The sequence below is a fragment of the Podarcis melisellensis genome, assembly GCF_964234715.1.
Source record: "Podarcis melisellensis genome assembly, chromosome: 6".
NCBI classification, from domain to species: Eukaryota; Metazoa; Chordata; class Lepidosauria; order Squamata; family Lacertidae; genus Podarcis; species Podarcis melisellensis.
Window position 1 is genome coordinate 55,564,844 of NC_138538.1, and position 23,036 is coordinate 55,587,879.

Genomic DNA, 23,036 nt, shown 5'->3' on the forward strand with positions numbered 1-23,036 from the left:
TTTAGCACTGTAGAGCTTTACAGTGGTACCTCGGTTTAAGAACAGCCCTGTTTACAAACTATTCGGTTTACGAACTCCACAAAACTGGAAGTAGTGTCCCAGTCTGAGAACTTTACCTTGGTCTAAGAATAGAATCTGAACAGCGGAAGGGCACTGGCAGCGGGAGGCCTCATAAGGAAAGCACGCCTTGGTTTAAGAACGGTTTGAAAATGCTGTTTGTCACAAGCCCTGCAGCAGTGTTAGGATCAGGCTTGGGTTGGAAGGCCCCAGTGCAGGTGGAGGTAGAAACCAGGAAGGGAGGGCTGATGGGTGGGAACTGGGGTTGGAGGCGGTGGGGGGGCTCTCTCTGGTGTGCAACGTCAGCTGCTTTGAAAGAGAGGCAAGGTGGTGCCTGATATGGTTGACTGCCATATATGGAAGTCAACAAAATCAGTAGTGAAATGTTACTTGCAGTACTGGCACCAGGATGGCACCCTCCATGGCACCCAAGAGAAGGAGGCTAAGTCAGGGGGTGCATACCTAGCTCTCTCCTCTGGTAGAGGGGAATCTGTGACCCCGAATCTGCCACCAGAGGCGGTTGCCTCACTTTGCCTAATGCTAGGGCCAACCCTAAACTTATCCTGAGTCTAGACTGAAGTGACACTTTTGTCACCTAGCACAGGTGCCGCCTCCACAGTTCAGAGCTGGTTCTTAGCTACCCTGAGCTCCTTCTTACCCTGCCTCTTCCATTCTTGGATCAATCCAAAACTATCCGTGTGATCCCAGGGTGGTTGATTCCGGGGCGTCTTTTGCTGATCAAATGTCAAAACTGGAAAGCAGGTGTCCAAAGACCGTGGTCTGTCACCTCACCGTTTTAACTGGTTGGCTGGGCCAGTTTTTCAGACGACGGCAATCTTCCAGGCTGCTGCAGCCTGCCGGACCTGGTTCGTCAAACACAGTTGGGCGCTGATGTGGATATATAGGTACCCATGAATGGGACCCTCCTAACAAGAAAAAGGGTCTGAAATAAGCCCTGAAATTGTTTCTCTTGAAATCCCCCCACTGCGCCGAGGCTGCGTGATCCATCTCTCAGTTCGCCTTTCGCTTCCCTTCACAGTATCGCTGCTGCGTTAGCAATGGCCAGAAGTCCTGTTCAGCCGGGCGAGGGAGGCGGGGCGTCGCACAGGGCGAGCGCGGGAGTGGCGGGAGAGGGAGAAAGAAACCCTCCGCTTTAGCGACAGCAGAGAGTCCGTCGGCGGAGGGGGAAGGGGGCGCGCCTGTGGCGCCTCAGAAGTGGCAGGAAAGGCGAGCCGGCTCCTCCTGCGCCCTCGGGTTGCGCCTTTCTTCCTCCCTTAGCGCGGGCGTCTTTTACCCGCTCTGCCTCCGGCGCGCGGTTCCTTGCTCTGCGGCGCCTTCGATTCCAATTCCCCGCCGCTTCTGAAAGAAGAAGCTGAGCTGCATCGCCGCAGACTCCGCTCGCTCGGCTGCACCATGAGCGCCGACTGCACGAGTTACATGAACGCCGACAAGGTGCTGGTCAGCGCCTTCAGCTGCCCGGGGGAGGAAGGCGAGCCCGGTTCCATCTACTGCTGCGGCTTCCAGGACCTCAAGTATTGTTGCGATGACCCGAACAGCTTCTTCCCCTACGAGCACAACTACATGTGGTGGCTCAGGTGAGACCAGGAGGCAGGCTGGGGGGCTGCCCGCCCAGTCCACCACAGTGCCAAGACCCTTTGGTGTGAGTGTGTGTGTGGAATTAGTGGAATGCGCTCTGCACACGCTCAGAGGTTGTATAATGATTCTGTGCTGGTTTCAGTGCTGCCTTAGCACCAGGCTAAGCTTTGGCACTAAATTAAGTTGAGCCACTAGCAGAGAGGGAATGTGTGTGGCAGGGGTGTGAATGTGAAAACTGGTAATGTAACCAAATATGGGGACTTTCTGGAATCCAAACCGGTTGCTTAGAGCTTGCATTATTTTAGGAGGGGATTTTTTACCCCTGTTTTAGCAACCTTGTAGCAGCAGCAGTGTGAGAGGATCGTCACTTTGCAGCGAGACAAAGAGGTATGCTCAAGAGACGACTTAACATATAATAATTTCCTCTCTTGTCCTTTGAATCATTGTATATCTATTACTGGCGACAACCAGGGTGACAAAATGATGGGTTCTCTGGGACTCCAACGCATGCCTTTTCATTCACTTTAATTAATATTAGTGGTACAGAACAGGAGAATGGTAGCTACTAGTCTAGTCTAATTAATCCAAATGAATGATTTGTCTCTTTGTAGAAATAACTCATCATTAATAATTGGCGAAAGAGTTTTCTTAACAAGAATCTGATTTGGTTCAAACTTAATCGAGGTGGGTTTAGGCAAGTCATGTTATATTCACAGTGCAATCCTATGCATTTCCACTTCGAAGTAAATCCCGTTGAATTCAGTGAGGCTTACTCCCAGATAAGTGGGTACAGTATAAGCTTGTAGCCTCCATGTCGCATTTGCAATATGGATAGTGTAGCTGTGGCAAGGCTTTGTGCAGCCTTGGAAAAGTCCACCTGAGTTAACAAGCTGAGGGGGCAGGGGGAGGCAGAATCCCTTGTCTAGTCCTTCAATATATTATTGTATTTACTTGTGCTCAAAAGAGGAACAAACTATTGTAGAGGTTTCCCTGCCTGGTTAATAATTGTCACAGGCAACCAACCCTGTGAGTGGTTTACAACAAGCCTGTACTAATACACAGAAAACACTTTGAACACTTTTAAAAAAGTTCTATGTTACTGCTAAGTTTGTATGAGTAAAAGATAAAAAGATTTCTCCAATCTGAAGAGAAACCAAAGTATTGAATAAGTTTATATTTTTAAGGAGTATCAACTGTGATCACCTGGATATTGAGTAAAAGAGTATTTGCAAATGACATCTTGTGGGTGGGATCCTGCCTCCCCATCATGTGTTCAGTGACACCTACTGTACATGCAGACATCACTAAGTACTGTGGCCAAATAAGTGGCTCCTAGGAGGCATAGCCTTGCAAATGTATCATCAAAGTTGAAGCTTTCTGGAGCTTAAAACTGTCATAGTAAGCAATTGTGAGTTTTAAGGCTTAGACTTCTGACACCATGCTGAGTTATTTCAGAAAAGTAGACAGACCAAATAGCTACTGACAAGAACAGCTATTTTATTGTCATGACTAGTCAAAAACAGCAGCACTTTCAATGCTGACGGCATCATTAGGGATGGGATGTCAACTATGGTTGGAATAGCAACGTAACACTTAAAGTTCCTCATTGCACTCTCTCCTCTGCCAGTTTCTTCCTCAGATGTAACAGATGCCATCTCAAAACCAGAATATCAATCATCAGTGACTGAATTTAGGTACTAATCTATGCAGGCAGATGGTGCTACTACATTTCATGTGAGAGAAGTCCACCTCACAGAATACAAAATTTCTGCAGCAAAGGCTGTGTAGGAATTAAATTACTGTGTAGGAGTTAAAAAGAAACCTGCGGAATTTCACTTTTTTCCTATTAAAAAGTAATAATTTTATACAAAGGATCATTCAAAATAATGATCCTCCACATATGGTCTGAAGTGGTACAGTCCATACCTTGGGACTCTACACCTGTTTCTGTTGCATGCGAAGACCAGACCAGCAACGTGGAATCTACAATGGGGGCCTGTGGCAAAACATTTGCTTCAGCACACCACTTCTGTTTTAGTCCATTTAGAACTGAATATCACAATGGGTATGTGTGGCTGACAGACATATTGTCCTTCCTGCAGCAGAAAGTTGGACTAGATAGCTTTAGTCCCCTTCTCTCTCTGAGTCTATGTTTATCTCCCCGGGAATAGTGAAGGAATGTGTTTGCTGTAAATTGCAGGTCTAGCAACAAAAGGCTAGGATTTATTCTTGTAGAAGGAAGGTGTACATGCAATGTTTTTCTATAGGCGTTTTGCATATCAATACTTCCTGTACCTAATAAATGGGGGGAGTATCAGTTTGCATTTTCTCAGTACAGAAAGTATTGTTCTGATGTGTAAAAATCTTTCCTATTCTACTTAATTCAAGAGGGTTCTGGAAGCTTCTCTGTGTGAAAGAAACAAGCAGAAGGTTCATGATGTTTGGGTTATTCCTTCAGAGAAGCTGAGTACAGCTGGTTTAAACTGGATCTCTTTTCTGTCAAGGTCATGCTGACTATAAAAGTAAGGCCAGAAGGAGCCTGGGTTTCAGTTTCTCTTTCTTTCTCTTTTCCTTCTGGTGTGGTGTTCTGTATATAGTGTTAAGTTTTAGTCTTATTATAAGTTATTGTAAGTTTAAGTTAAGTCCGCTGCAACTAGATTTCTTATGGACAGTGCCAATCCTGATTGTATTGGATTTGTGACCATTATGCTCATTTGCCTTCGGTAGCAGTAAAGCTCTGCTGGACGAAATACAATTGCCTCTGATCTATTTTTTGGGAATCCTGCAACGTGTTTAAGTTTTTACTCTGCTAACTATACGTTGGAGTTCTGCTCTGGATCAATAAGAGTAGAATTTCATGACAAATTCAGTTCCCATGAGAATATTAAAGACAAATCAGTTTATCTCTATTCTGTCAAAACATCTGTCTTCCTTCTTTAAGTACATGTGATGCTGATGATTTCTTGTTGTGGTGTGCTTGACAATGCTCCTAGAATGTCCAGCACATTAAATTCTGTTGCTTTCTTTTCTCAGTGTTGGAGCACTTATTGGCTTGTCAATTGCAGCAGTGGTCCTGCTGGCTTTTATCATCACTGTGTGCGTTCTTTGTTACTTGTTTATCAGCACGAAGCCACAAAGCAAACTGGATAGAGGCCTCAGTTTAAGCTTACAGTCAGCAGGTAAGAGCTCTTCATTCAGCAGAGAACATTCAGATGTTTCCTTAGTAGTTCCAAGATTCATCACCACCTGGGTTTTTTAATTGTTCTGATATCAAGCAGTCTCAAATTTTAGCCTCTCTCTAAATCAACACTAAGCTCTCTGAGTCTTCGAAATTCAGATGGCTCAGGCAACATTTATTCCTTCTTGAAGTTCTAGAGGCAAAAAAAATATTCAGACAGTATGTAGCAGGAGAACAAGCAGTCCATTGGGCAATAGAACAGTCACTCAGCACAACAGTGAAAAGGAGCAAGCCAATCACAGGGCTTCATTTTATGCTCATTAGGAAAGGAAGGGAATGGGCTGTTGTATAGCTTGTTGGAAAAGATGCACACCTGGACTGGGAGGACTTAGCAGTTCTCTTAGATCTTGCCTCCATCATGTTAGGGAAGACCTTATCACCATTTGAGAGCTTTGGCCTGACCTATAAACTGATCGCCACAGTGTCTTCTTGTCTTTAAATACAATATCAGAAGACTTATCTGATGCGTTCATCCTGGCAGTTAGGGGAACATGGATGATAGTTGACAGATCCTTGATTTCAAAGTGTGGTCATAATCCCACACTGTTAGTGCTCTGCAACTCCAAAACTGGTGCTGGGTCCAGGACTACATTCAGATGCCGAATCTGATTACCAAATCCATGGTAGCCAGCTTAATCATGGGCATCCCCACACTATACAAAGCATGCAGCTCCCTTGCCCATAACCACAACTGCCTGGTCTGGCTTCATTTTATGCCTTAACATTGATGTTAGCAAGTTCTGGTTCAGGCTAATCATCACCTATTTCTATTCCTTCATTACTGCTGACATACAGAAAATAAGACCAAACAAACTCATATCAAAGCTCATATTGAAAATGTTCATAAATGACAGGAGCCAACATTTCTTTAAAAAGAGACGTCCTGTTCACCTTCTTGCAGAGTATTATAATCCATGCTGCAGGAGCCGCAGAGAAATTCTTTCTAATATGAAAGATTTCCTGATCCCAACAGAGAGGTGTGGAAATATCTTTGAGGTGCAATCATATTATAGAGAATTCTGTCAGCTCTCTTATTTTATTTTAATTAGCAAAAACACCTAATACTCTTTTTTTTTTGAAAGGCAAAGTTGAGCCTGACAGAAACAGCAAGCTACCTTCTTTACTCCCTTTTTTTGTTGTTAAAAGGTTCCTAATGGGACATTCTTTAGAGATGGCAAGCATATCAGCCTGCTAATTAAGAGATTCTTGGTCCTAGTTGTCTCATCCTTAGGCAACAGACCTACTCAATTTAATTCAATTCCAGATGAAAACTTTTTGTTCTGTGAATTCAAGGGAACTGTATTGATTATCCTCTGAAATTGGAACTAAACCCATCATCAGTCTCCAGCTATTTTTCTAGTTATTATTTCAATCTTTTGAAATTGGGGGGGGCAGTTGTGGTGTTTCACTAAAGCTCTAGCAGCATATATACTATCAACTAGTGGTGCAGCAATAAGACTGCTAGCACATTTGCAAAGCTAAGCATGATCTAGGATGGTTTCAAATTGTATGGGAGGGGGGCATGTGTTGAGATTCCTGCAATGCAGGGAGTTGGACTAGATAACCCCGAGGGTCCCTTCCTCTGCTCTGCTTCATGGCCCTATGATGTAGGCTGCTTCTCCAGATCCTCCAAAGAGGTTTCCTTCAGTGAGGCCATGACAAAACCTCCCATCTGGAAGCACCCCCTTTCTGCCTCATATGTCGACATAACTATGGTAAAGCAGTTGATTTTGTGGAACTTTATCTACCATCAAAAAACACCAGGTCACAGCAGCAAAGATGACTTAGCAGTCAATGGACTAGAAAAGGAATAAGCTTTAATGTCCGTCTTTGAGCAACAATTGCTTATGGGTACAGATACAGCAGCAGATATATTGGTCTAATTATTAAAGGAACTTCAGAATCAGATAAACTCGTTTATTTCCTGTTTTTTCCCTTAAAAGAATTACCTGGGGAAAGATCACTAAGTGGCACATTTGGTAACTATGACCACCTTAATTAGGTTGATTTGAAATATATGTATGTGAATTTTAAGTTTTCCAGCTTGTTAAAAATGATTATTATACTCTTGAGTGTGTTAACTTAAATTTGTTGATACCTGTTCTTATCTCTCTCTTAATTATAAGGTTAGCTGATGATCAAGTTGCTTTATCATAACTGGATATCTGTTCATTTCCTTTGGAACTAGTCAGTCATCCTTTGAATGTCCCTAATCCGCTTAATTAGAAACAGTAAAGCTGTTGAAACTTTCTACTTGGCCTTTTTAAGTGATAAATATGAGGCTTTGAGGAACAGCTGACACTGTGCAGTAAGTGTTAAAAGGCCAAATAAACAAGTTGACTTTGGTGCTTATTAGGGTTGCCAACTTACTAGAATAGTACAAGATGCATTTTAATTGTGACAATAGAGCAAGTTCAGAACCAAGCAGCAAACCCAATTTCAGCTTATGCAGCCATTGCCTTCCTAAACCTTGCTTTGTCAGAAGCTCAGAGATCAGATCTGGAAAGAAATTATGCTAATTCATCCCATCAAGAATAACTACCAGGAGTAGTTGGGGCAGTGCTGCAGAGCTACCCACCTAACCCAGTAATCACCGTCACTTACTGGGATGATGCAGGGCAGGGCAGTGTGCAAGGTTGGGGCTGTGCAAGCACACCAATGGATTCTCCCACCAGTGTGCACACACAGCCTTGTTCTAGCTGCTGCCTTGCCCTGGTAAGACACCTCCCCACTGCACTGCCTGCTCTTGCTAACTATGTCGCTGAAGCATCCTTTATTTATTTTCTTAGAGTTAGAGCCCCTTTCCCCCCTGTCATTGGACCCAAGGCAGTCACCTATCCAGATATTGATCAGACTCTCTTAACTTCAGCAAGGTGATGGCTTCATGTATCTTCAGACCATACCAGCAGAGCATCCTCATTAGATCCTGTGACTGAAAGATGCCTCCTTCATTTCAGGTTGACTGGGAAAGATGTCCTTTTTGTTTTTCAGGTCGAGAAACTAGAGGAGGTTCTTTATGTTAAGGAAAGGTGTGTGGAACAGGACATGTACGGACCAGTTCTGCAAGCAAACAGGTACAGTGTTCTTCCCGTTACAGCCCCCAGTCTCTTCTTTGTAGATGAGGGAATGTTTGCTTTTGAATTCAGGATCGATGAGAATTGTTTGCTATTTGAAAGGCAGTATAGGTGTGTTCAAACAAACCCCTTCACCTGTACAATGGCGGAGGGTGTGTTCCCACAACCCTCTTGTGCAGTCATGGAACTTGCAAGATTATTCATTTGTATGCCTACTTTGTTGCTGTATTATTTAGTCCATAAGAGTCCTTGCCATCTTTGTGACTTTCATTGAGAAGGCCCATTCAGGTCAAATATTAGCTTTTGTGAAATGCAGGGATTAGGTAACATTAGGTTATACCCAGTACTGATGTTCCACTAGTGCAGTAGAGTTTCATTTGCACAAAGGAACTTTCCCCATTCCTCCTCTCCAGACCCCTGTGCACCCTCCAGACATGCCCCTCCAAGCATCTTTTGAAGGTGCACAGAGGAGAGGAAGAAGTCTCTTTCTGTCACCCCCTTCTCTCTCTAGCAGACTGCTGGGAGTAGGACAAATCACTCTTCTTAGAGGTCTGAACCGATCACTTGGCAGAGGTTCTACCCAAATCCTCCTTTTCTTATTCTGAGCTACCTGGGGCTAGTTCAAGACATTTTGATACTTGAGGCAAACCACAAAATGGTACTCTGCTCCCTGCCAGGGAAGAAGGGGTGAGGGAAGATCTACATCAGGAACAAAGGGGGAATAAAGATCCCTTTTAGGATCCTCTGCCTCTAGATCCTGTCACCCGAGGCAATTGCCTCAACTTGCCTCATGGGTGGGCCGGCCCTGCCCCTTACCCCATGAAATTAGGCTGAAAGCCACCAGTTGCCTTTCCCACCCTTATGCAATGCTAATGAATTTCATAACTGACAATTGGAAGCATTAAAACTCATTGTGGAAACAGTCAATGAAACATTTTCATGAAAGCAAATATTCTGGGACATGGACCCCTGGGTAAGACAGGAAATTAAGTTTGGGCTAAGTAGCTTAGCATTGTTCTACTTCCTGAATAATGAGTGTGGATTGTTTCTTCCACAGAGAGATGGGGAGATAGTATGTTGTATTGCAGTAGTAACATTTCAGGTGAAAGGCCAAGCTGTCTGCGTCATAGAGCACATAATTCAGCTGAGACAGAAGGATTTAGCCATTGAGAATAAACACTGATTCATCTGGACAGAAGAAAATTATTTTTGTAGTGCACTTGTCTGTGGATTATTGAAAGGGAGGCAGCACAATGTTGCTGGCTGATCAATGAGGATTTGAACTAAAAATGCTGATAAAAGAAACATGCTTTAGTCAACAAATGAAATATACTGCATTCCTTTGGTTGGCTTTACAATCTTGTTTGTGAGTTTCAGGGTGCATTTTTAAAAATAACTTTTTATTGGGTTTTATAAACAAGGATCATAATAAATGATACAAATAAATAGACCAAGTCTTCTTGTCATGTGTAATATCTTCAACATATGGTTCTTTATTAGTGTTCAGTGTGTAAGTTCTTGGTTTGTGAATTGTTTTAAACAAAAAAAAAGGGGGGGAAACAGGGTAGATAACGTTCAACATTGCAGCGCTAAACACCTTGTGATCAGAAGCCCTTGTGTTTGTGCTTAGATTAAATATGAGTAACAGTCATTTTCCTCTTATGTTACCAGTGAAACAATATAAATCCTTGGTATATTGATGAAAATGGGAGGCAGGATCAAAGTGAAGATAATAAAATTATTAATAGCAGGGGCTTTTTCTCCAAGCTGTTTTTCTGGGTCTTGAAGCAGAGCTTAGAGTTTATGTAGATATACTTCTTTCTTCCATGTCCACGTGTGTATTTAAGATGAGGAAAACTATCTGATGCCTAATTCAGTGCAGATAAAAAAGAGGGCTGGAAAGCAGCTACCATAAATTTCTATGGTTTTTGCTTAATGCAGAATTGTGAATGGGAACAGATCAATCCATGGCCAAAGAGGAATGCATATGTAACATATGCTTTCTATGGTACTTAGCTTGATAGCCTAGAAAGAAAGAAAGAAAAACCATGCAGTTTAATATTGCTTTTGAAATCAGAGCCCTTGGAGTTTCAAAAGCAAGTCTTCTCAAGCATATATTATAGAAGTGTAACTGTCCTCCCCTTCTCCCCCGGATGCCACTTTACAGTCTTCTGCTGCTCATGAAGAAGCTGGCTGTTTCCTTCTGTTTGCACTTTGTGCCTGTTGATATGTTTTATTAGTACATATTTGAAATGTGGCTTGATCAGATCTTTCTGCTGTGCCTTTGATGCACCTCTCTGATGCACACCTGTATTGCTACGTCCTTTGATGCACAGCATGACAGAATGTAATGTAGCCAACTGTGTGAGAGCTAGCACTGATTCAACAATGGGACTGAAACCTGATTCGATGTAGTTATACTGTAGCTACATAGCACTACATCAAGCACTAAGCTGGTGTAACAGGAAGCCTTGTTCTCGCACTGACTAGTCCCTGTGCAAATGAAATCCTTGTTCCACCACTGCAAGGCTGCCCTACTCCATCTGCTGGGGGAGGAGCTGAAGCCATGACACTGTAGCAGCAGTACCTGCAAGGATCATTGTTAAAGCAATGATTCTTCAACATCAACTTTGTTGGACTGGGCATGTTGTTCGGATGTCTGATTATCGTCTTCCAAAGCAACTACTCTATTCTGAACTTATAAATGGAAAGCGTAATGCTGGTGGTCAACAAAAGAGGTTTAAAGGCTCTCTGAAGGCAAATCTTAAAAAATCTAAACACCAACAATTGGGAAACACTGGCCTGTGAGTGCTCCAGTTGGAGAACAGCCTTTACCAAAGATGTCATGGACTTTAAAGATGCTCGAACTCAGGACAAAAGGGAGAAATGTGCTAAGAGAAAGGCACGTTTGGCAAACCCTCACCATGATTAACTTCCACCCGGAAACCTATGTCCCCAATGTGGAAGGACATGTGGATCTAGAATTGGCCTCCACAGTCACTTACAGATTCACTGTTAAGACTGTGTTCATGGAAGGCAATCTTACTCAGCTACGCCAGAAAGAAAACCTGCAAGCCCCTTTCATGGAGCAGCTTTGGCATCCAAGAGACTGACTTGGGGCAAAAACGATGGAGAAAGAGGCAAGGCTGTGCATGGCATTTGTATCAGCATTGCTCTGAGAAATGAGTGGGGATTTTATACAGGCAAATGGAGTGATGTTTCATGGTTGTTTTAGCTGCTGAAGTGCAAGCCTTCCTAGCACTCTAACCTTGGGCATTATTGATCCACTGTCCCCAGCAGAATGCAAGAGGGCATTTTCCTACTTCAGCTACTATCTGTTGATGAATCTGTTTGTGCTTATGGCAGGCAGCTGTTGATTTGGCTAAATTAGTGACAAGTTAGATGTGAGGTCGGAAATCCACTAACAGGCTCTCCCACGTTTTTTGTTATTGTGCTGTTTTGGAGGTTGGCAGAGTAGTGCTCTGAGGAATGTTGTTTAACCCTTTCTTCCCATGCCCCTTTTCTGATGGAGCTGCTAATAGTTTCCTGTCTTTTGCCTCCTTTTGGAGCTAATAATAGCTTGGGAGGGAAAAGCAATTTGCACTAGAGAAAGGGTGAAACTTTCCCAGAGCTGATCTTCAAAGTCACTGTAAGCAAAACAGGAGCTGAAAGATCCTAATTGTGGATGTTCCACATCACACTTGATTTGGCCCCGTGCCAAGATATCTTTGTCATCTTCTTCATGCATTCTTTTAGACTAGTATTAATAACCTTCTGTGCTTCATCACAGAACTGGATTGTTAACTCAGTGTTCTTGTCTTGTCTTTTTTAAAAGCTTATACTTATGAAGCATGTGTAGAGCTACAGCTGTAGTAGTTAACGTGTTCCTGGGTAGGAAACGGATAGTGCAATTCTCTGGAAGCAAGTCCAGTTGACTTTAATGGGGCATTCCCAGATCTAGGATTCTAGCCTGGGGTTCACATTCCTGCTTAGCCCTTGATCTTGGCTGGGGTAACATTATTTCTTGCTTCTAAGGTTATTAGTCACAGAGTTATTGTGCAAATAAAATATGATTGCCCCATGTATGCAATCCTGAGCTCCATGGAGGAACAGTGAGATTCAAGTATGACAAAGACAAATCTATTCAGGAGAGAGAGAGAGAGAGTTTTTAACAGTGGTTTCTGTTTTGTTTCCATAGCAGAAAACTGCATCTTTCTGAACACACCAGCAAAACTGTCTACACAGCCCCACAGAAACAAAAGGAGTCTCTTGTCTTTAAGCTGGACTGGAATAATCCAACTCAAGAAGCCAAGGAGCACTTTGAAAGCTGTTCTATTGCTGCTGTGAAAGCTATTAATGCTCAGGGGCCAACCTGGACAAGTATCCAGGAAAATGAAATCATTATTGTCACCATTCATGTACATTGCAGGCCCTGATCCAGTGACAACCTTCGCCCTCTGTTTTACAAGTATGTATTGTCTTATATTTGCAGGAATGTTAACTTTTAATTAAATGAGATAATATTGCTTTAAAAAAAATTAACCTGTTGTTCATACAGACCATCTTACATGCACAAAATGCAAATGCAATAGTATATTTTGATTTGCACAACTTCTGTTAAGAAAGTGATTTTTTGTGCCCCAATATTTTCTTTGAATTATGTACCTGCAAACTTTTGCGTTAAACACATGGTTCTTTCTGAAGAGACAATACCCCCTTCCTAACATTTCATTTGTGTCTTCATCGTGTACTATGGGAACACATTTTAATGATATCTGCTCATACATATTATTTATTTATTTCTGCCCCACTCTTCCTTCCCAGGGGTCTAAGATGGCAAAGAATATAAACCAAATCAAAACCATAAGTACATTATACAAAGTAATATCAGTAAAATGATTTAAAAGACAGAATTCACAGTACATCAGTCAAGGGATTACAAATGATCAGTTTCATTCACTCTACTCCAAAGGCCTGGATTAGCTGTTGGCAGAATCAGGAAGGGGGGCACAAATGCAGCTCTAGCAGGAGAGAGTTCCACAGTTGGGATGCCACCACAGAGAAGGTCTTGTTCAATGTCACTGCCAAATGGGCCATGCTCACTGACCCTGAGCAGGGCCTCCCCTGCAGCTCTTAGGTTGAAAATAGGCAGATGTTGAGAAGGCACAATAACTTCACTATATATACTATTAAAGTTAGTTGTGGCAATTCAAATTGCAGCAAAAACCAGCAGTGCTTCACTCAAGGCACCAACATGAGCAAGAGTTAAAAGTGCATGCTCAAAGCCAAATTGAAGAGACTCCTCAATGTATTACATAATCCTAAATAGAAAGATGCAATTAGCAATTAAAACCAGTTCCATGAAATTGGCTTGATAAAATTAAAAAGCTGGTAAGTAAACAGTTTACTAATTTGCCAGGAGCATTTGAGGCCCACAGGATCTGCTTCAGTGGCTTATGATTTATAAAGACATCTGTTAGTGACACCTTTGTTCATCGGAGCAGCTGTTTCTCATTAAACCATAGGCTGACAGTCTTCTATGCATCATGTTAACGATAAGCAAGCCTGTTTAGCTCACACTATTATTTTTGAAGGCTTACAGTGATCAACTCTCCTATATTATAGACATAAACTTGCATGGGGTGGAAAACTCATGGCTATATAAATAAATATTTCATTCATAGCAGGAAAGGCATATTGTTTAGATCACGGCTACACATCACTTTGAGGGCCACTTCTGTAGTTCTGCTAACTCAAGTGAGCTGCATCATTATGTGAACCATAGAAAAGTAATTTGATTACAGTGTTAACTCATTGTCATCTTTTCAATTCATTCTCCATTTCATTTCTGTGCTACGCAGTGCTTTCTCACTTTTCACTAATACCGAACTCTAATTTCTGATCTTTTTTCCTCCTTTTCTTTCTTTTTCTCTGTTCCATAGTACACTGTCATTTCTTTCTGTATCCCAGAAGTGGGGAGGCTATGCCTTCCACATGTTGCTGGGCTCCAAGTGCCATCATACCTCATCATTGGTCATGTTGGTTGGGGCTGATGGGAGTTGTAGTCCAGGGTTTCAGGCAGGGAGACATTTAAACCCCTATCTGGAGATACTGGGGATTGAACCTGAGACCTTTCTGCATGCAAAGCAGATGCTTTGTCCCTAAACTATAGCCCTTCTCCACTATTTCTTTCTCTGCACAATCACAGGTCTGCATTTTGTTTGCTTTCCCCAGATACTGTACACTCAGTTTCTCGTCTGTTTTTGCCCACATTCTCCTCCACTGAATTCCATTCATTATCTCTCTGCTCCCCCTCTGTACTTTAGTCTACCAATCCTCTCTTTTCTTATTCACAAGTTTGTCTGCATCCACACATCACTTTGTTTTCCTCTCTGTGTACTTTTCCTTTCTATTCCATAGTTTAGGGGCTGAAGCTGATATGAATAGTCATAGACAACATGCCCCATCATCACAGGTGCTTTTGTGGTAGGTTTTTTTTTTAAAGTGTCATATTAAATTGATTTTTGGCATGAGAAATGGTCTAGCATCTTATTCTGCATGCTCCATGCATCATGCCAGTACTCCAACACTAATTGCTCCATCTGTCCACTCCATTATTGCCAAAACGTTTTTAAAAATGTAGAATGAGATCTCAACCAATTGTTTTCATCAGAATCCCTAAGGACCTGCTGCTCTTACCTCCGGAAAATGTGCATTTGCCATCACAGAAAAGGGGCAACTTCAAAAGCTATTGTTGGTACTCTGCCATGCTTATGTGAATTGTATGCAAATGATTCAAATTGGTGATTGTATGGAAATTAAAATGTGGAAATTATTGGTTACCCCATCAGCTTCTTTAGTCATCTTTCTTTAATCTAAGATGGTTGCATGACACCTTGTATGCCTCCTTCTGGCACCTCCTGCAGCCAAGCCGGTGCCAAGCATATTGCTTTCCTTTGGACCACATCAGCAAGGCTGAGAGGAGGGCCTTGTTATCTGGGCAGCTCAAGACCTCCATACACACTGCCCAGGCTTGTACTCTGGGGAGGTCACTTTGATACTGCTTACGCAGCAGTTTGACTTCACCCCAAGAGGTGCACTCCATTGTTTCTTGAGATAGACAGATGCCAACAAAAGGTCCCAGGAAATCCTGTCTGCCTTACGGGTTATCAGGGCTATGTGCGCAATAGGCATAATTTTCTCCCATGAGAAAGGTACCAGCTTTGCATACAGACAGTGTATGCCTCTGGCTGTATGCTCAAGCTCTTAACTGTCATTTAATCAGTGACACATTGTAGTCGAGTCTGAGTCTCCAGCTAAGATTAAGTGGCTGCTTTCTTTCTCCTGCACACACCCCACCCGCCCCAATGCTTTTGGTTTGCTTCCTTCCAGACAGTTGCATGGTTTCTCAAATGTCTCAAATGTCATTAAATGGGAAGTAACAAAGGAGGTTTGAAAAGAGTATTACAAGGAGGAAAATGCAGGGTTACTTGTTGGCAGGGTGATTCTTGGGACACAAGCATCATTTCCCTGCTTTATTTCTTTTCACTTCAGGTAGTGAAAAAGCAGGTCCCAGGTCAACAAATGTAGGATATAATAATAATAATAATAATAATAATAATAATAATAATAATAATAATAATAATTTTATTGTCATTGTACAACCTGTGTACAATGAAATTAAGCAAGCCTCCCCCCCCAAACACTCAATCTCTTATCAAACAACACACCACCTTGCAAGTCAATTTCGCTGTGTTTTTTTCCGTTCAACAGGCTAACAGCCCATGGATAGAAGCTATTTTTTAGCCTGTTTGTACGGCTGATTATACTTCTATATCTCCTGCCCGAGGGTAGAAGATTAAAGAGGTGATGGCTGGGGTGTGAGTCATCCCTGAGAATTTTTCTCGCTCTCCTAAGGCAACGATCCCTTGCGATGTCATCTAGCAGACTCAAGGGACAGCCCATGATATCATGTGCTGTATTCACCACCCTCTGTAGAGACTTTCTGTCCATGGCTGTCAGGCCAGCATACCACACTGTGATACAATATGAAAGGACACTTTCTATTGTGGACCGGTAGAAGGAGTTCATCAGTTGTTGTTTAACATTATTCTTTTGCAAGACCCTGAGGAAATGGAGTCTCTGTTGGGCCTTTCTGACCACCTGAGTTATGCTCATTTTCCAAGTGAGGTCCTCGCTAAGGTAGACTCCCAGGAATTTAAAGGAGGAGACTCTCTCCACACAGCCCCCCCCCCCCGATATACAATGGGGCAGGTTCCCCTCTCTTCCTCTGGAAGTCCAACACCATCTCCTTTGTCTTACTAATATATAGGTGCAAGTTCTTCTCTAAGCACCATGTAGATACTTTTTGAACCTTCCCCCTGTAAGCTGTTTCATCTCCGCCTGCAATTAGGCCCATTATGGCAGTATCATCTGCAAACTTAATAATTACTGTGGATGGATCAGATGATATGCAGTCATATGTGTACAATGAGTACAGGGAGGGACTTAGCACACATCCCTGTGGGGTGCCAGTGCTAAGCTTCAGGGAGGTAGATGTAGCCATCTCAATCCTCATTGTTGGTGCCTGATCCCTTCAGCCCATCATGTACTGTAGTGCATGGATGGATGGTTTGTCAGGATTTTTAGACTGCTTTTGTACATCTCAGTGCACACCAAAATGAACAAAATGAAAACAGCACTAATACAAAGCAGGCATAAGGGAGAGAGAAACATACATATACTTCTCATATTGGATGCTGGATGGTAATCAAGTTCTGACAAGTTTTGCAACACAATTATCTGTTGTGTGACCGTGGGCATTCCATTGTCTCTCGAGATAAGATGGATGCCAACAACAACAGACATTGGGCAGGCCACTCTGCTGAAGGGGAACAGTAGTTTAGGGTGTGATCACATAGCTGAGTACAATATAGGTGAAAACAATATTCAGTTGGCATCAAGTGGTGGCTGAGGTGCTTGAGGGTTTCCGTGAATTGGCCTGATCCTCACCTCCCAAACCAACGTGAAAATTGAAACATTGTTGTCCTTCAGATTTTGCACTTCTCTGAATTCTATGATAGTTTCTGGCTCCAAAAAAGTACAGATGTGGAAATGGGTATACTTCAGGCACTGATGGGACCAACCCTCTCAGTACTGGACAGCAGGGCATGCGTGTGTGGTTGTTCCTCTACCATGCCCCACCCCTCAAAAAATCTGGGGAACTATACTTTACCCACCACACAGCAACAATTCCCAGCACTATTTTAAAAAATCAACAACCTGTAGTTCTCAGGATTCTTTGAGGGCAGCCACACGCTTTAAATGTACAGTGTGAATGTGACCAGGTAGCATCACCCAGGTGGGTGCTTTCTTGGCACACTTCACCAATAGTGTTGGCTGCAGTATCTTCCTAGCTCTTTCCTCTGAAGCTCTTTGATTTTAACAAAGTTGTGTCCTTTCACCCCAAACACAACTTGTCACAAGCTCAAAGATTCTTATTTCTATTTGTGAAAGCATTTCAGCTTAAGGATGCTGAAATAACGACAACAGGAAGATATTTCTGGCGAGACCTGGCGAGGGTCTTTACTAAGATCTTCAACAAGTCCTTACACCAGTCTATTGTCCCACCCTGCCTGAAGTCGTCAACTATTGTTCCTCTGCCTAAAAAAACCCACAATCAGTAGTTTGAATGACTACAGACCAGTTGCACTGACTCCAATCATCATGAAGTGTTTTGAGAAACTGGTGCGCCGTCACATTATTTCCTGTCTTCCATCAACTTTTGACAACTACCAGTTTGCATACAGGGCAAATAGATCCACAGAAGACGCTATCACCACCACTCTCCATGCTGCTCTGTCCCATCTGGAGCAGCCGGGGAGTTATGTGAGGCTGCTGTTTGTGGATTTTAGCTCTGCTTTTAACACTATCCTCCCCCATAGACTGGTGTCCAAGCTAGAGGCGATTGTACTCTCCAACTCCACCTGTCTCTGGGTTTTGGATTTTTTGTCAGAACGTTCTCAGAGGGTTAGAGTAGGGTCACATATGTCCAAAGCCCTTAGCCTTAACACCGGCTCACCACAGGGTTGTGTGTTGAGTCCCCTGCTCTATACTCTCTATACGTATGACTGTACAGCCATCTATTCCAGCAACAAAATCATCAAGTTTGCTGATGACACTACGGTGGTGGGGCTCATTTCAGGAGGGGATGAGTCCGCCTATCGGGACGAGGTGGAGCGGCTCTGTGTTTGGTGTGGAGAGAACAATCTGGCTCTTAATACGGCTAAGACCAAGGAATTGGTGGTGGATTACAGGAAAAAAAAGGCGGACATTCAGCCCTTGTATATCAACGGGGAACGGGTGGAGAGGGTGGCGGAATTCAGGTTTTTGGGAGTGACTATCGATCAGGGCATGACTTGGAGCGCAAATACCACTGCTCTGGTGAAGAAGGCCCAGCAGAGAATTTATTTCCTCAGACTTTTAAAGAAGAACAATCTGAGTGAGAGACTGCTGGTGTCCTTCTACCGAGGCTCCATAGAGAGCATTCTCACATACTGTATTTGTGCTTGGTTCTCCAGTTGTACAGCTAGGGAGAGGAAGGTGCTCCAGAAGGTCATAACCACAGCCCAAAGGATTATTGGTCATCCTCTCCCATCTTTGGAAGAACTGTACGGTTCCCGTTGTCTTAGGAAAGCAAACAACATCCTGCAGGATTCATCTCACCCGGGATACAGTCTGTTTGCACTACTGCCTTCTGGCAGGAGATATAGAAACATCAAGTCAAGGACAAATAGACTGAAAAATAGTTTCTATCCAAGAGCTGTGGCCTTTTTGAATGCTGTAACTCGATAGTGTGACCTGGGAGTTTGATGGGTGTGGGTGTGGTGTGGCTGGAATGTGGTTTGTTTGGTTGTTGTTGTTGTTTTGCTTTTGTTGTTTTTTAAGGGATGGCATCCAATTTCGTTGCACTTGTGCAATGTTGCACTCGTGTAATGACAATAAAGAATCTATCTATCTATCTATCTATCTATCTATCTATCTATCTATCTATCTATCTATTTGAGAAGGGGAGCCAGCTGGGAAACCAACAGTCGATACTCTGTGTGTCCACCTCCCTTATTGAACCATCATAAATGTTGCACAAGGGCATTGCCTTGGAGAGAATACATTTGCTTTGATCAATACCAGTGCCTGCAACCCACTAAGGGCAATTTCTTTTGGTTGTAGAGCTCACAGCTATGCTTTCATGCAGGCTGGGTTGTTTTTGTTTTTTTGGATTTAAACAGCTTTCCCATATTAGTTCATCGAACTCACACTGAATCAATGTGATTGTTTTGATGAACTATCAATACTGCAGTGAGCTCTTTGCACCTGAAGCCACCAGGGTATGCATGCTACATTAAAAATGGCAGCCCTACCATTAAGGTAGAGTGAAGTGTTGCCCTCAGGTTTTGGATGTCATGAAAAGATAGCAACATTGTTAGATAGTCAATTTATTATTGCATTCACACTACCAGAGAGGCGGAGAAGCACCTGTGGGGTCAGTGCTGAAGTAACTTGACCTGCATAGGGATCAGTACACCTTAACCTGGGCTGGGTAGATTTGTTGCTCTGTGTATCTTGCTGCTGCTGGAAGGCAGGTGCTCTAGCAGGGCTCTTGTGTTCTGAGGTATCATGTTCAGTGCTGTTCAAAGGAGTTATGTGAATGCCTGTTCAATACTGCTGAAGTTATTTCATTTCAGTGCCTGCTCTTGTCTGCCATTAGAAGCAATTGTCTAGTGGTGCTTTTTCTCCACTCACAGAGCCATTAAGAGGCTAAAGTGCAAGGCAGCATAATACGACGCAGTGAATATTGGAAATGTGAGGTCGAATTTCCACTTGATTGTGATTGAGTTTGGGTGACCTTCAGCAAGTTGCTTACTTGCAGCTTCAGTCCCCCCATACTGAAAGTAGCGGTTTGGTGTCCTAGGGACTGAAGGTCCTCTAAAACCTTGGATGGAACCTCTTCCCCAACTGGTAATATAAAGCTGAATTTTGACACAGCAGGACAATTTCAAGTTGGGGCAAATTGGGAAAACAATGAGGATATACTGAATGGAAAAAAATATGGCAAGAGCCTGGATCCCCTTACCAACTTATCCCTTTTGCTGCTAAAATTGCACTCTCCCCTTCTCATTGTTGACACCAGGTGTAGACAACGTGATGCCCTCCAGATGTTGTTTGAGTACAGTTCCAATTAGCCTCAACCAGCATGACCAATACCCAGGGATTATGGGAGCTGCAGTCCAACAGCATCTAGATGGCGCCACTTTTGCTATCCTTGGTCTACACCATTAGGGCAGGCGCATAGAATCATAGAATTATAGAAGTGGCAGGGTCCCTAGCGTCATCTAGTCCAACCCCCTGCAAAGGAAGGAATCTCAACTAAAGCATCCATGGCAGATGGCCATCCAACCTCTGCTTAAAAACTCCAGGGAAGGAGAGTCCACAGCCTCCCAAGGGAGTCCGTTCCCCTGTCAAACAGTTCTTAATGTCAGAAAATTATTCCTAAAAATTATTCCTGAAAGTTCCAGAAAGTTCTTCAAACCTGTAGATGTGCTGCTATTATATCTAGTTTTGCCCTAAATCTGTGGTTCCAGCAAAGTGATGAGGGCAATAAATTACCATTTGAACCAAGGCGAATAGGGAGAGAAGAGGTTAAACTAATGGAAGTCCAGCAATGAATTTGGGAACATAGTAGATTGTGGCAGCACATGGGAGCAAGGACCAAGCTACATGTTATGTTATTGATGTACACACTCACTTGGTAACTGGCATTTATAGGAGGGGAGGGAAGAGAAGCCACCACAAGGAAGAAACTAGGATGGAAAATAGCACACTGTGTTTTGACCCAGGTCAGGTACTAGCATTGAAAATGACGGGAGGAAGTGAGAAATTGAGGTGAATGAGGAAAATAGGATTAAAGAGCATAGTCAGCAAGAGGACTACAGGATTAGTGGGTGGTGGCTGCAGAAACTCATAGCATGATCTTATCTCTGAGTGATGCTTTCATGGCATAAAGAGGATCTCTCCTGAATCCTTCACAGAGCCAGAAGATATGCTAAAATAGCAAAACAGTTTTTCAGGCACAATATGTACTTTCTCAAGCTTAAGGATCTAATGGTAAATGGATATTTAATAAATCTAGCTATAGTCTCAGCTGCCATTTTTCAGGAAGTACTACACTGAATACATAAGTACCACATGTTAAGAAACTCAGCCTTTTGTTTGTCACAAGACCAACATCTTAAAACCTTATTTGTCATTTTTAAAGGAAAAACATGTCATGAATGATATGGCTTTTTAAAAACTGTTTCTCTTAGATCCACTAATTATCCCACCGTTGCTCTAGAATGCCTGATTTCTTCCAATGGGAAGTCTTTGGAATGCTGGTGGCGATGGTGAGTTGTCACCACTGTAATACAGAACAGGAAATCAGAATGCTCAGGCACTAAGAATGTGTGTGTTTAGGAATCCTTAGAGTGGCTTTGGCTGTGACACAAATCTGGAGAGAGCAGAAAGCGCAAGGGACTTGTCCTTCCAGTTTTCCAGCATCTCTACTATGCCCACAACAGAACTTTCAAACTTCCCCCACCTGAGAGATGTACAGCTTCTGTACCTGAGGACACCTTATATATACCCCAAGCACAGAAGATGCAAAACTTCTGTCAGAATTGTTGGAGATGTGAAGGAACAGGAAATGGAATGCACTTTCCCCTCTGTTCTTCTGCATCCACAGCACATCTGAAATATTTCCTGGGTGTTATTTCTTTCACATTTAAAGGTTAACTGGCCACAATATTTTGAATAAAAATGTTATCTTGCTCTAGATCTGACAGTGGCAGCTTAGAGCTCTTGATTGACTGGCTATGGTAATTCTTAGGACTTGCTTGCTAGAAGTGAGCATCTGGGGCACTTCTCTCTTTATCTGCTTTATAATTTGGATGGTTTGGTATGTCAAAATGGTTTTATATGCACATGATTCTGTCTTAAGGCTGCAGCAGTACTAGATTACATTCAGATGCCTTTTTCTGAATATATATTATTTTTTGTTTTGTTTTACTGAGGTACAATGACGTCAGGTGACTCAGCTTCAAAAGAAAGAATCTACGTCTGCTCTTTATTTCTTTTTGTGTGCTTTATTTCTTCTTTCACATGGTGGCTCAAAATAGCTGTACCTGGGAAGGAACCTCTGCAGTTCAAAGCCAAGATGCAAAGGGAGCCAGGATCAAGCCAGGGCTGCAAAGAAAGAATCAAGAGCACACCCTCTAAGTATGCTCCTGATTCTTACTTTCCATCACAGTTGTCACTTTTAAATTTGGTGCCTCTTTCTCCTAGTAAATAAATCAGGATATACGCTCAATAAATGCCCTGGGTAAAGATGTCCAATTCAAAAATATTTCACTGTTAAGTCTGGCCAGAATTTACCCTATTTCAAGCTGTACTTAACTACTGTTTGCTTCTAACTTTTGTTTTCTCAGAGTGCAAGACTCCAGATTATCCCAGATGTGTACTATCTGTTGTGTGAAGCTTGAATTGCTCTGGTCTACCAATAACACCTTGCCAGATCATATTGTCCTTTCAGGATATGGAATGCAAGTTTTTGAGACGTGCAGCCATGCCTTCTGGATTCCCTGCAGAGACTCCCTTCTGACTTGTAAAGGAGAATCCTGATGGATTTCTTAGAATTGATTGGCGCTTGCTGTGCATCATTTGCAAGGAAGCAAACTATAATAAACTACTTGACTATTTTTAGGGGAGGCATGTGAAATATACTCAGAGTCGCAAAGTGATTTCATGCTCTTTATTCAGCTCATAGTTATGTGAAGTAATAAGCTAGGAACACTATTTTGCATTTTATTTATGTTGCTTGCAATTTTTTGTTTTTTGAACTGAATAATTAACTTATTCACTAAATAAAATTGTGTTCTCCATTTGGGAAGGTGCTTTAACTATGATTATCACACCCCACCCAATGCCTTTGTTCTCCTGGCAAAATTACAAAGGGTTACATGTGTGTTCACTTTAGA

At 42.6% G+C, this 23,036-nt stretch overlaps 1 protein-coding gene across 2 annotated transcripts; it reads left to right on the forward strand.

Moving 5' to 3' along the window:
- The first annotated feature begins 1,130 nt into the window (after positions 1 to 1,130).
- On the forward strand, positions 1,131 to 14,807 carry SHISAL2A (shisa like 2A). Of its 2 annotated transcripts, none has more exons than XM_081915315.1 (4): positions 1,131 to 1,652; positions 4,687 to 4,832; positions 7,883 to 7,965; positions 12,167 to 14,807. In XM_081915315.1, exons 1-3 carry the CDS (start codon positions 1,471 to 1,473, stop codon positions 7,912 to 7,914), a joined length of 360 nt encoding a protein of 119 aa, XP_081771441.1. In that variant the 5' UTR covers positions 1,131 to 1,470; the 3' UTR covers positions 7,915 to 7,965; positions 12,167 to 14,807. The 2 variants fall into 2 exon arrangements, with proteins under 2 accessions (XP_081771441.1, XP_081771440.1); XM_081915314.1 differs by having other exon boundaries at positions 1,133 to 1,652; positions 12,164 to 14,807.
- Positions 14,808 to 23,036: the final 8,229 nt, after the last annotated feature.

Excerpts from the sequence above, each read along its gene's own strand:
- SHISAL2A (XM_081915315.1), top strand. The coding sequence starts at position 1,471 with ATGAGCGCCGACTGCACGAGTTACATGAACGCCGACAAGGTGCTGGTC. Across the intron at positions 1,653-4,686 it reads AACTACATGTGGTGGCTCAG|TGTTGGAGCACTTATTGGCT; the intron begins GTGAGACCAGGA and ends TTCTTTTCTCAG. Across the intron at positions 4,833-7,882 it reads TTTAAGCTTACAGTCAGCAG|GTCGAGAAACTAGAGGAGGT; the intron begins GTAAGAGCTCTT and ends TTTGTTTTTCAG.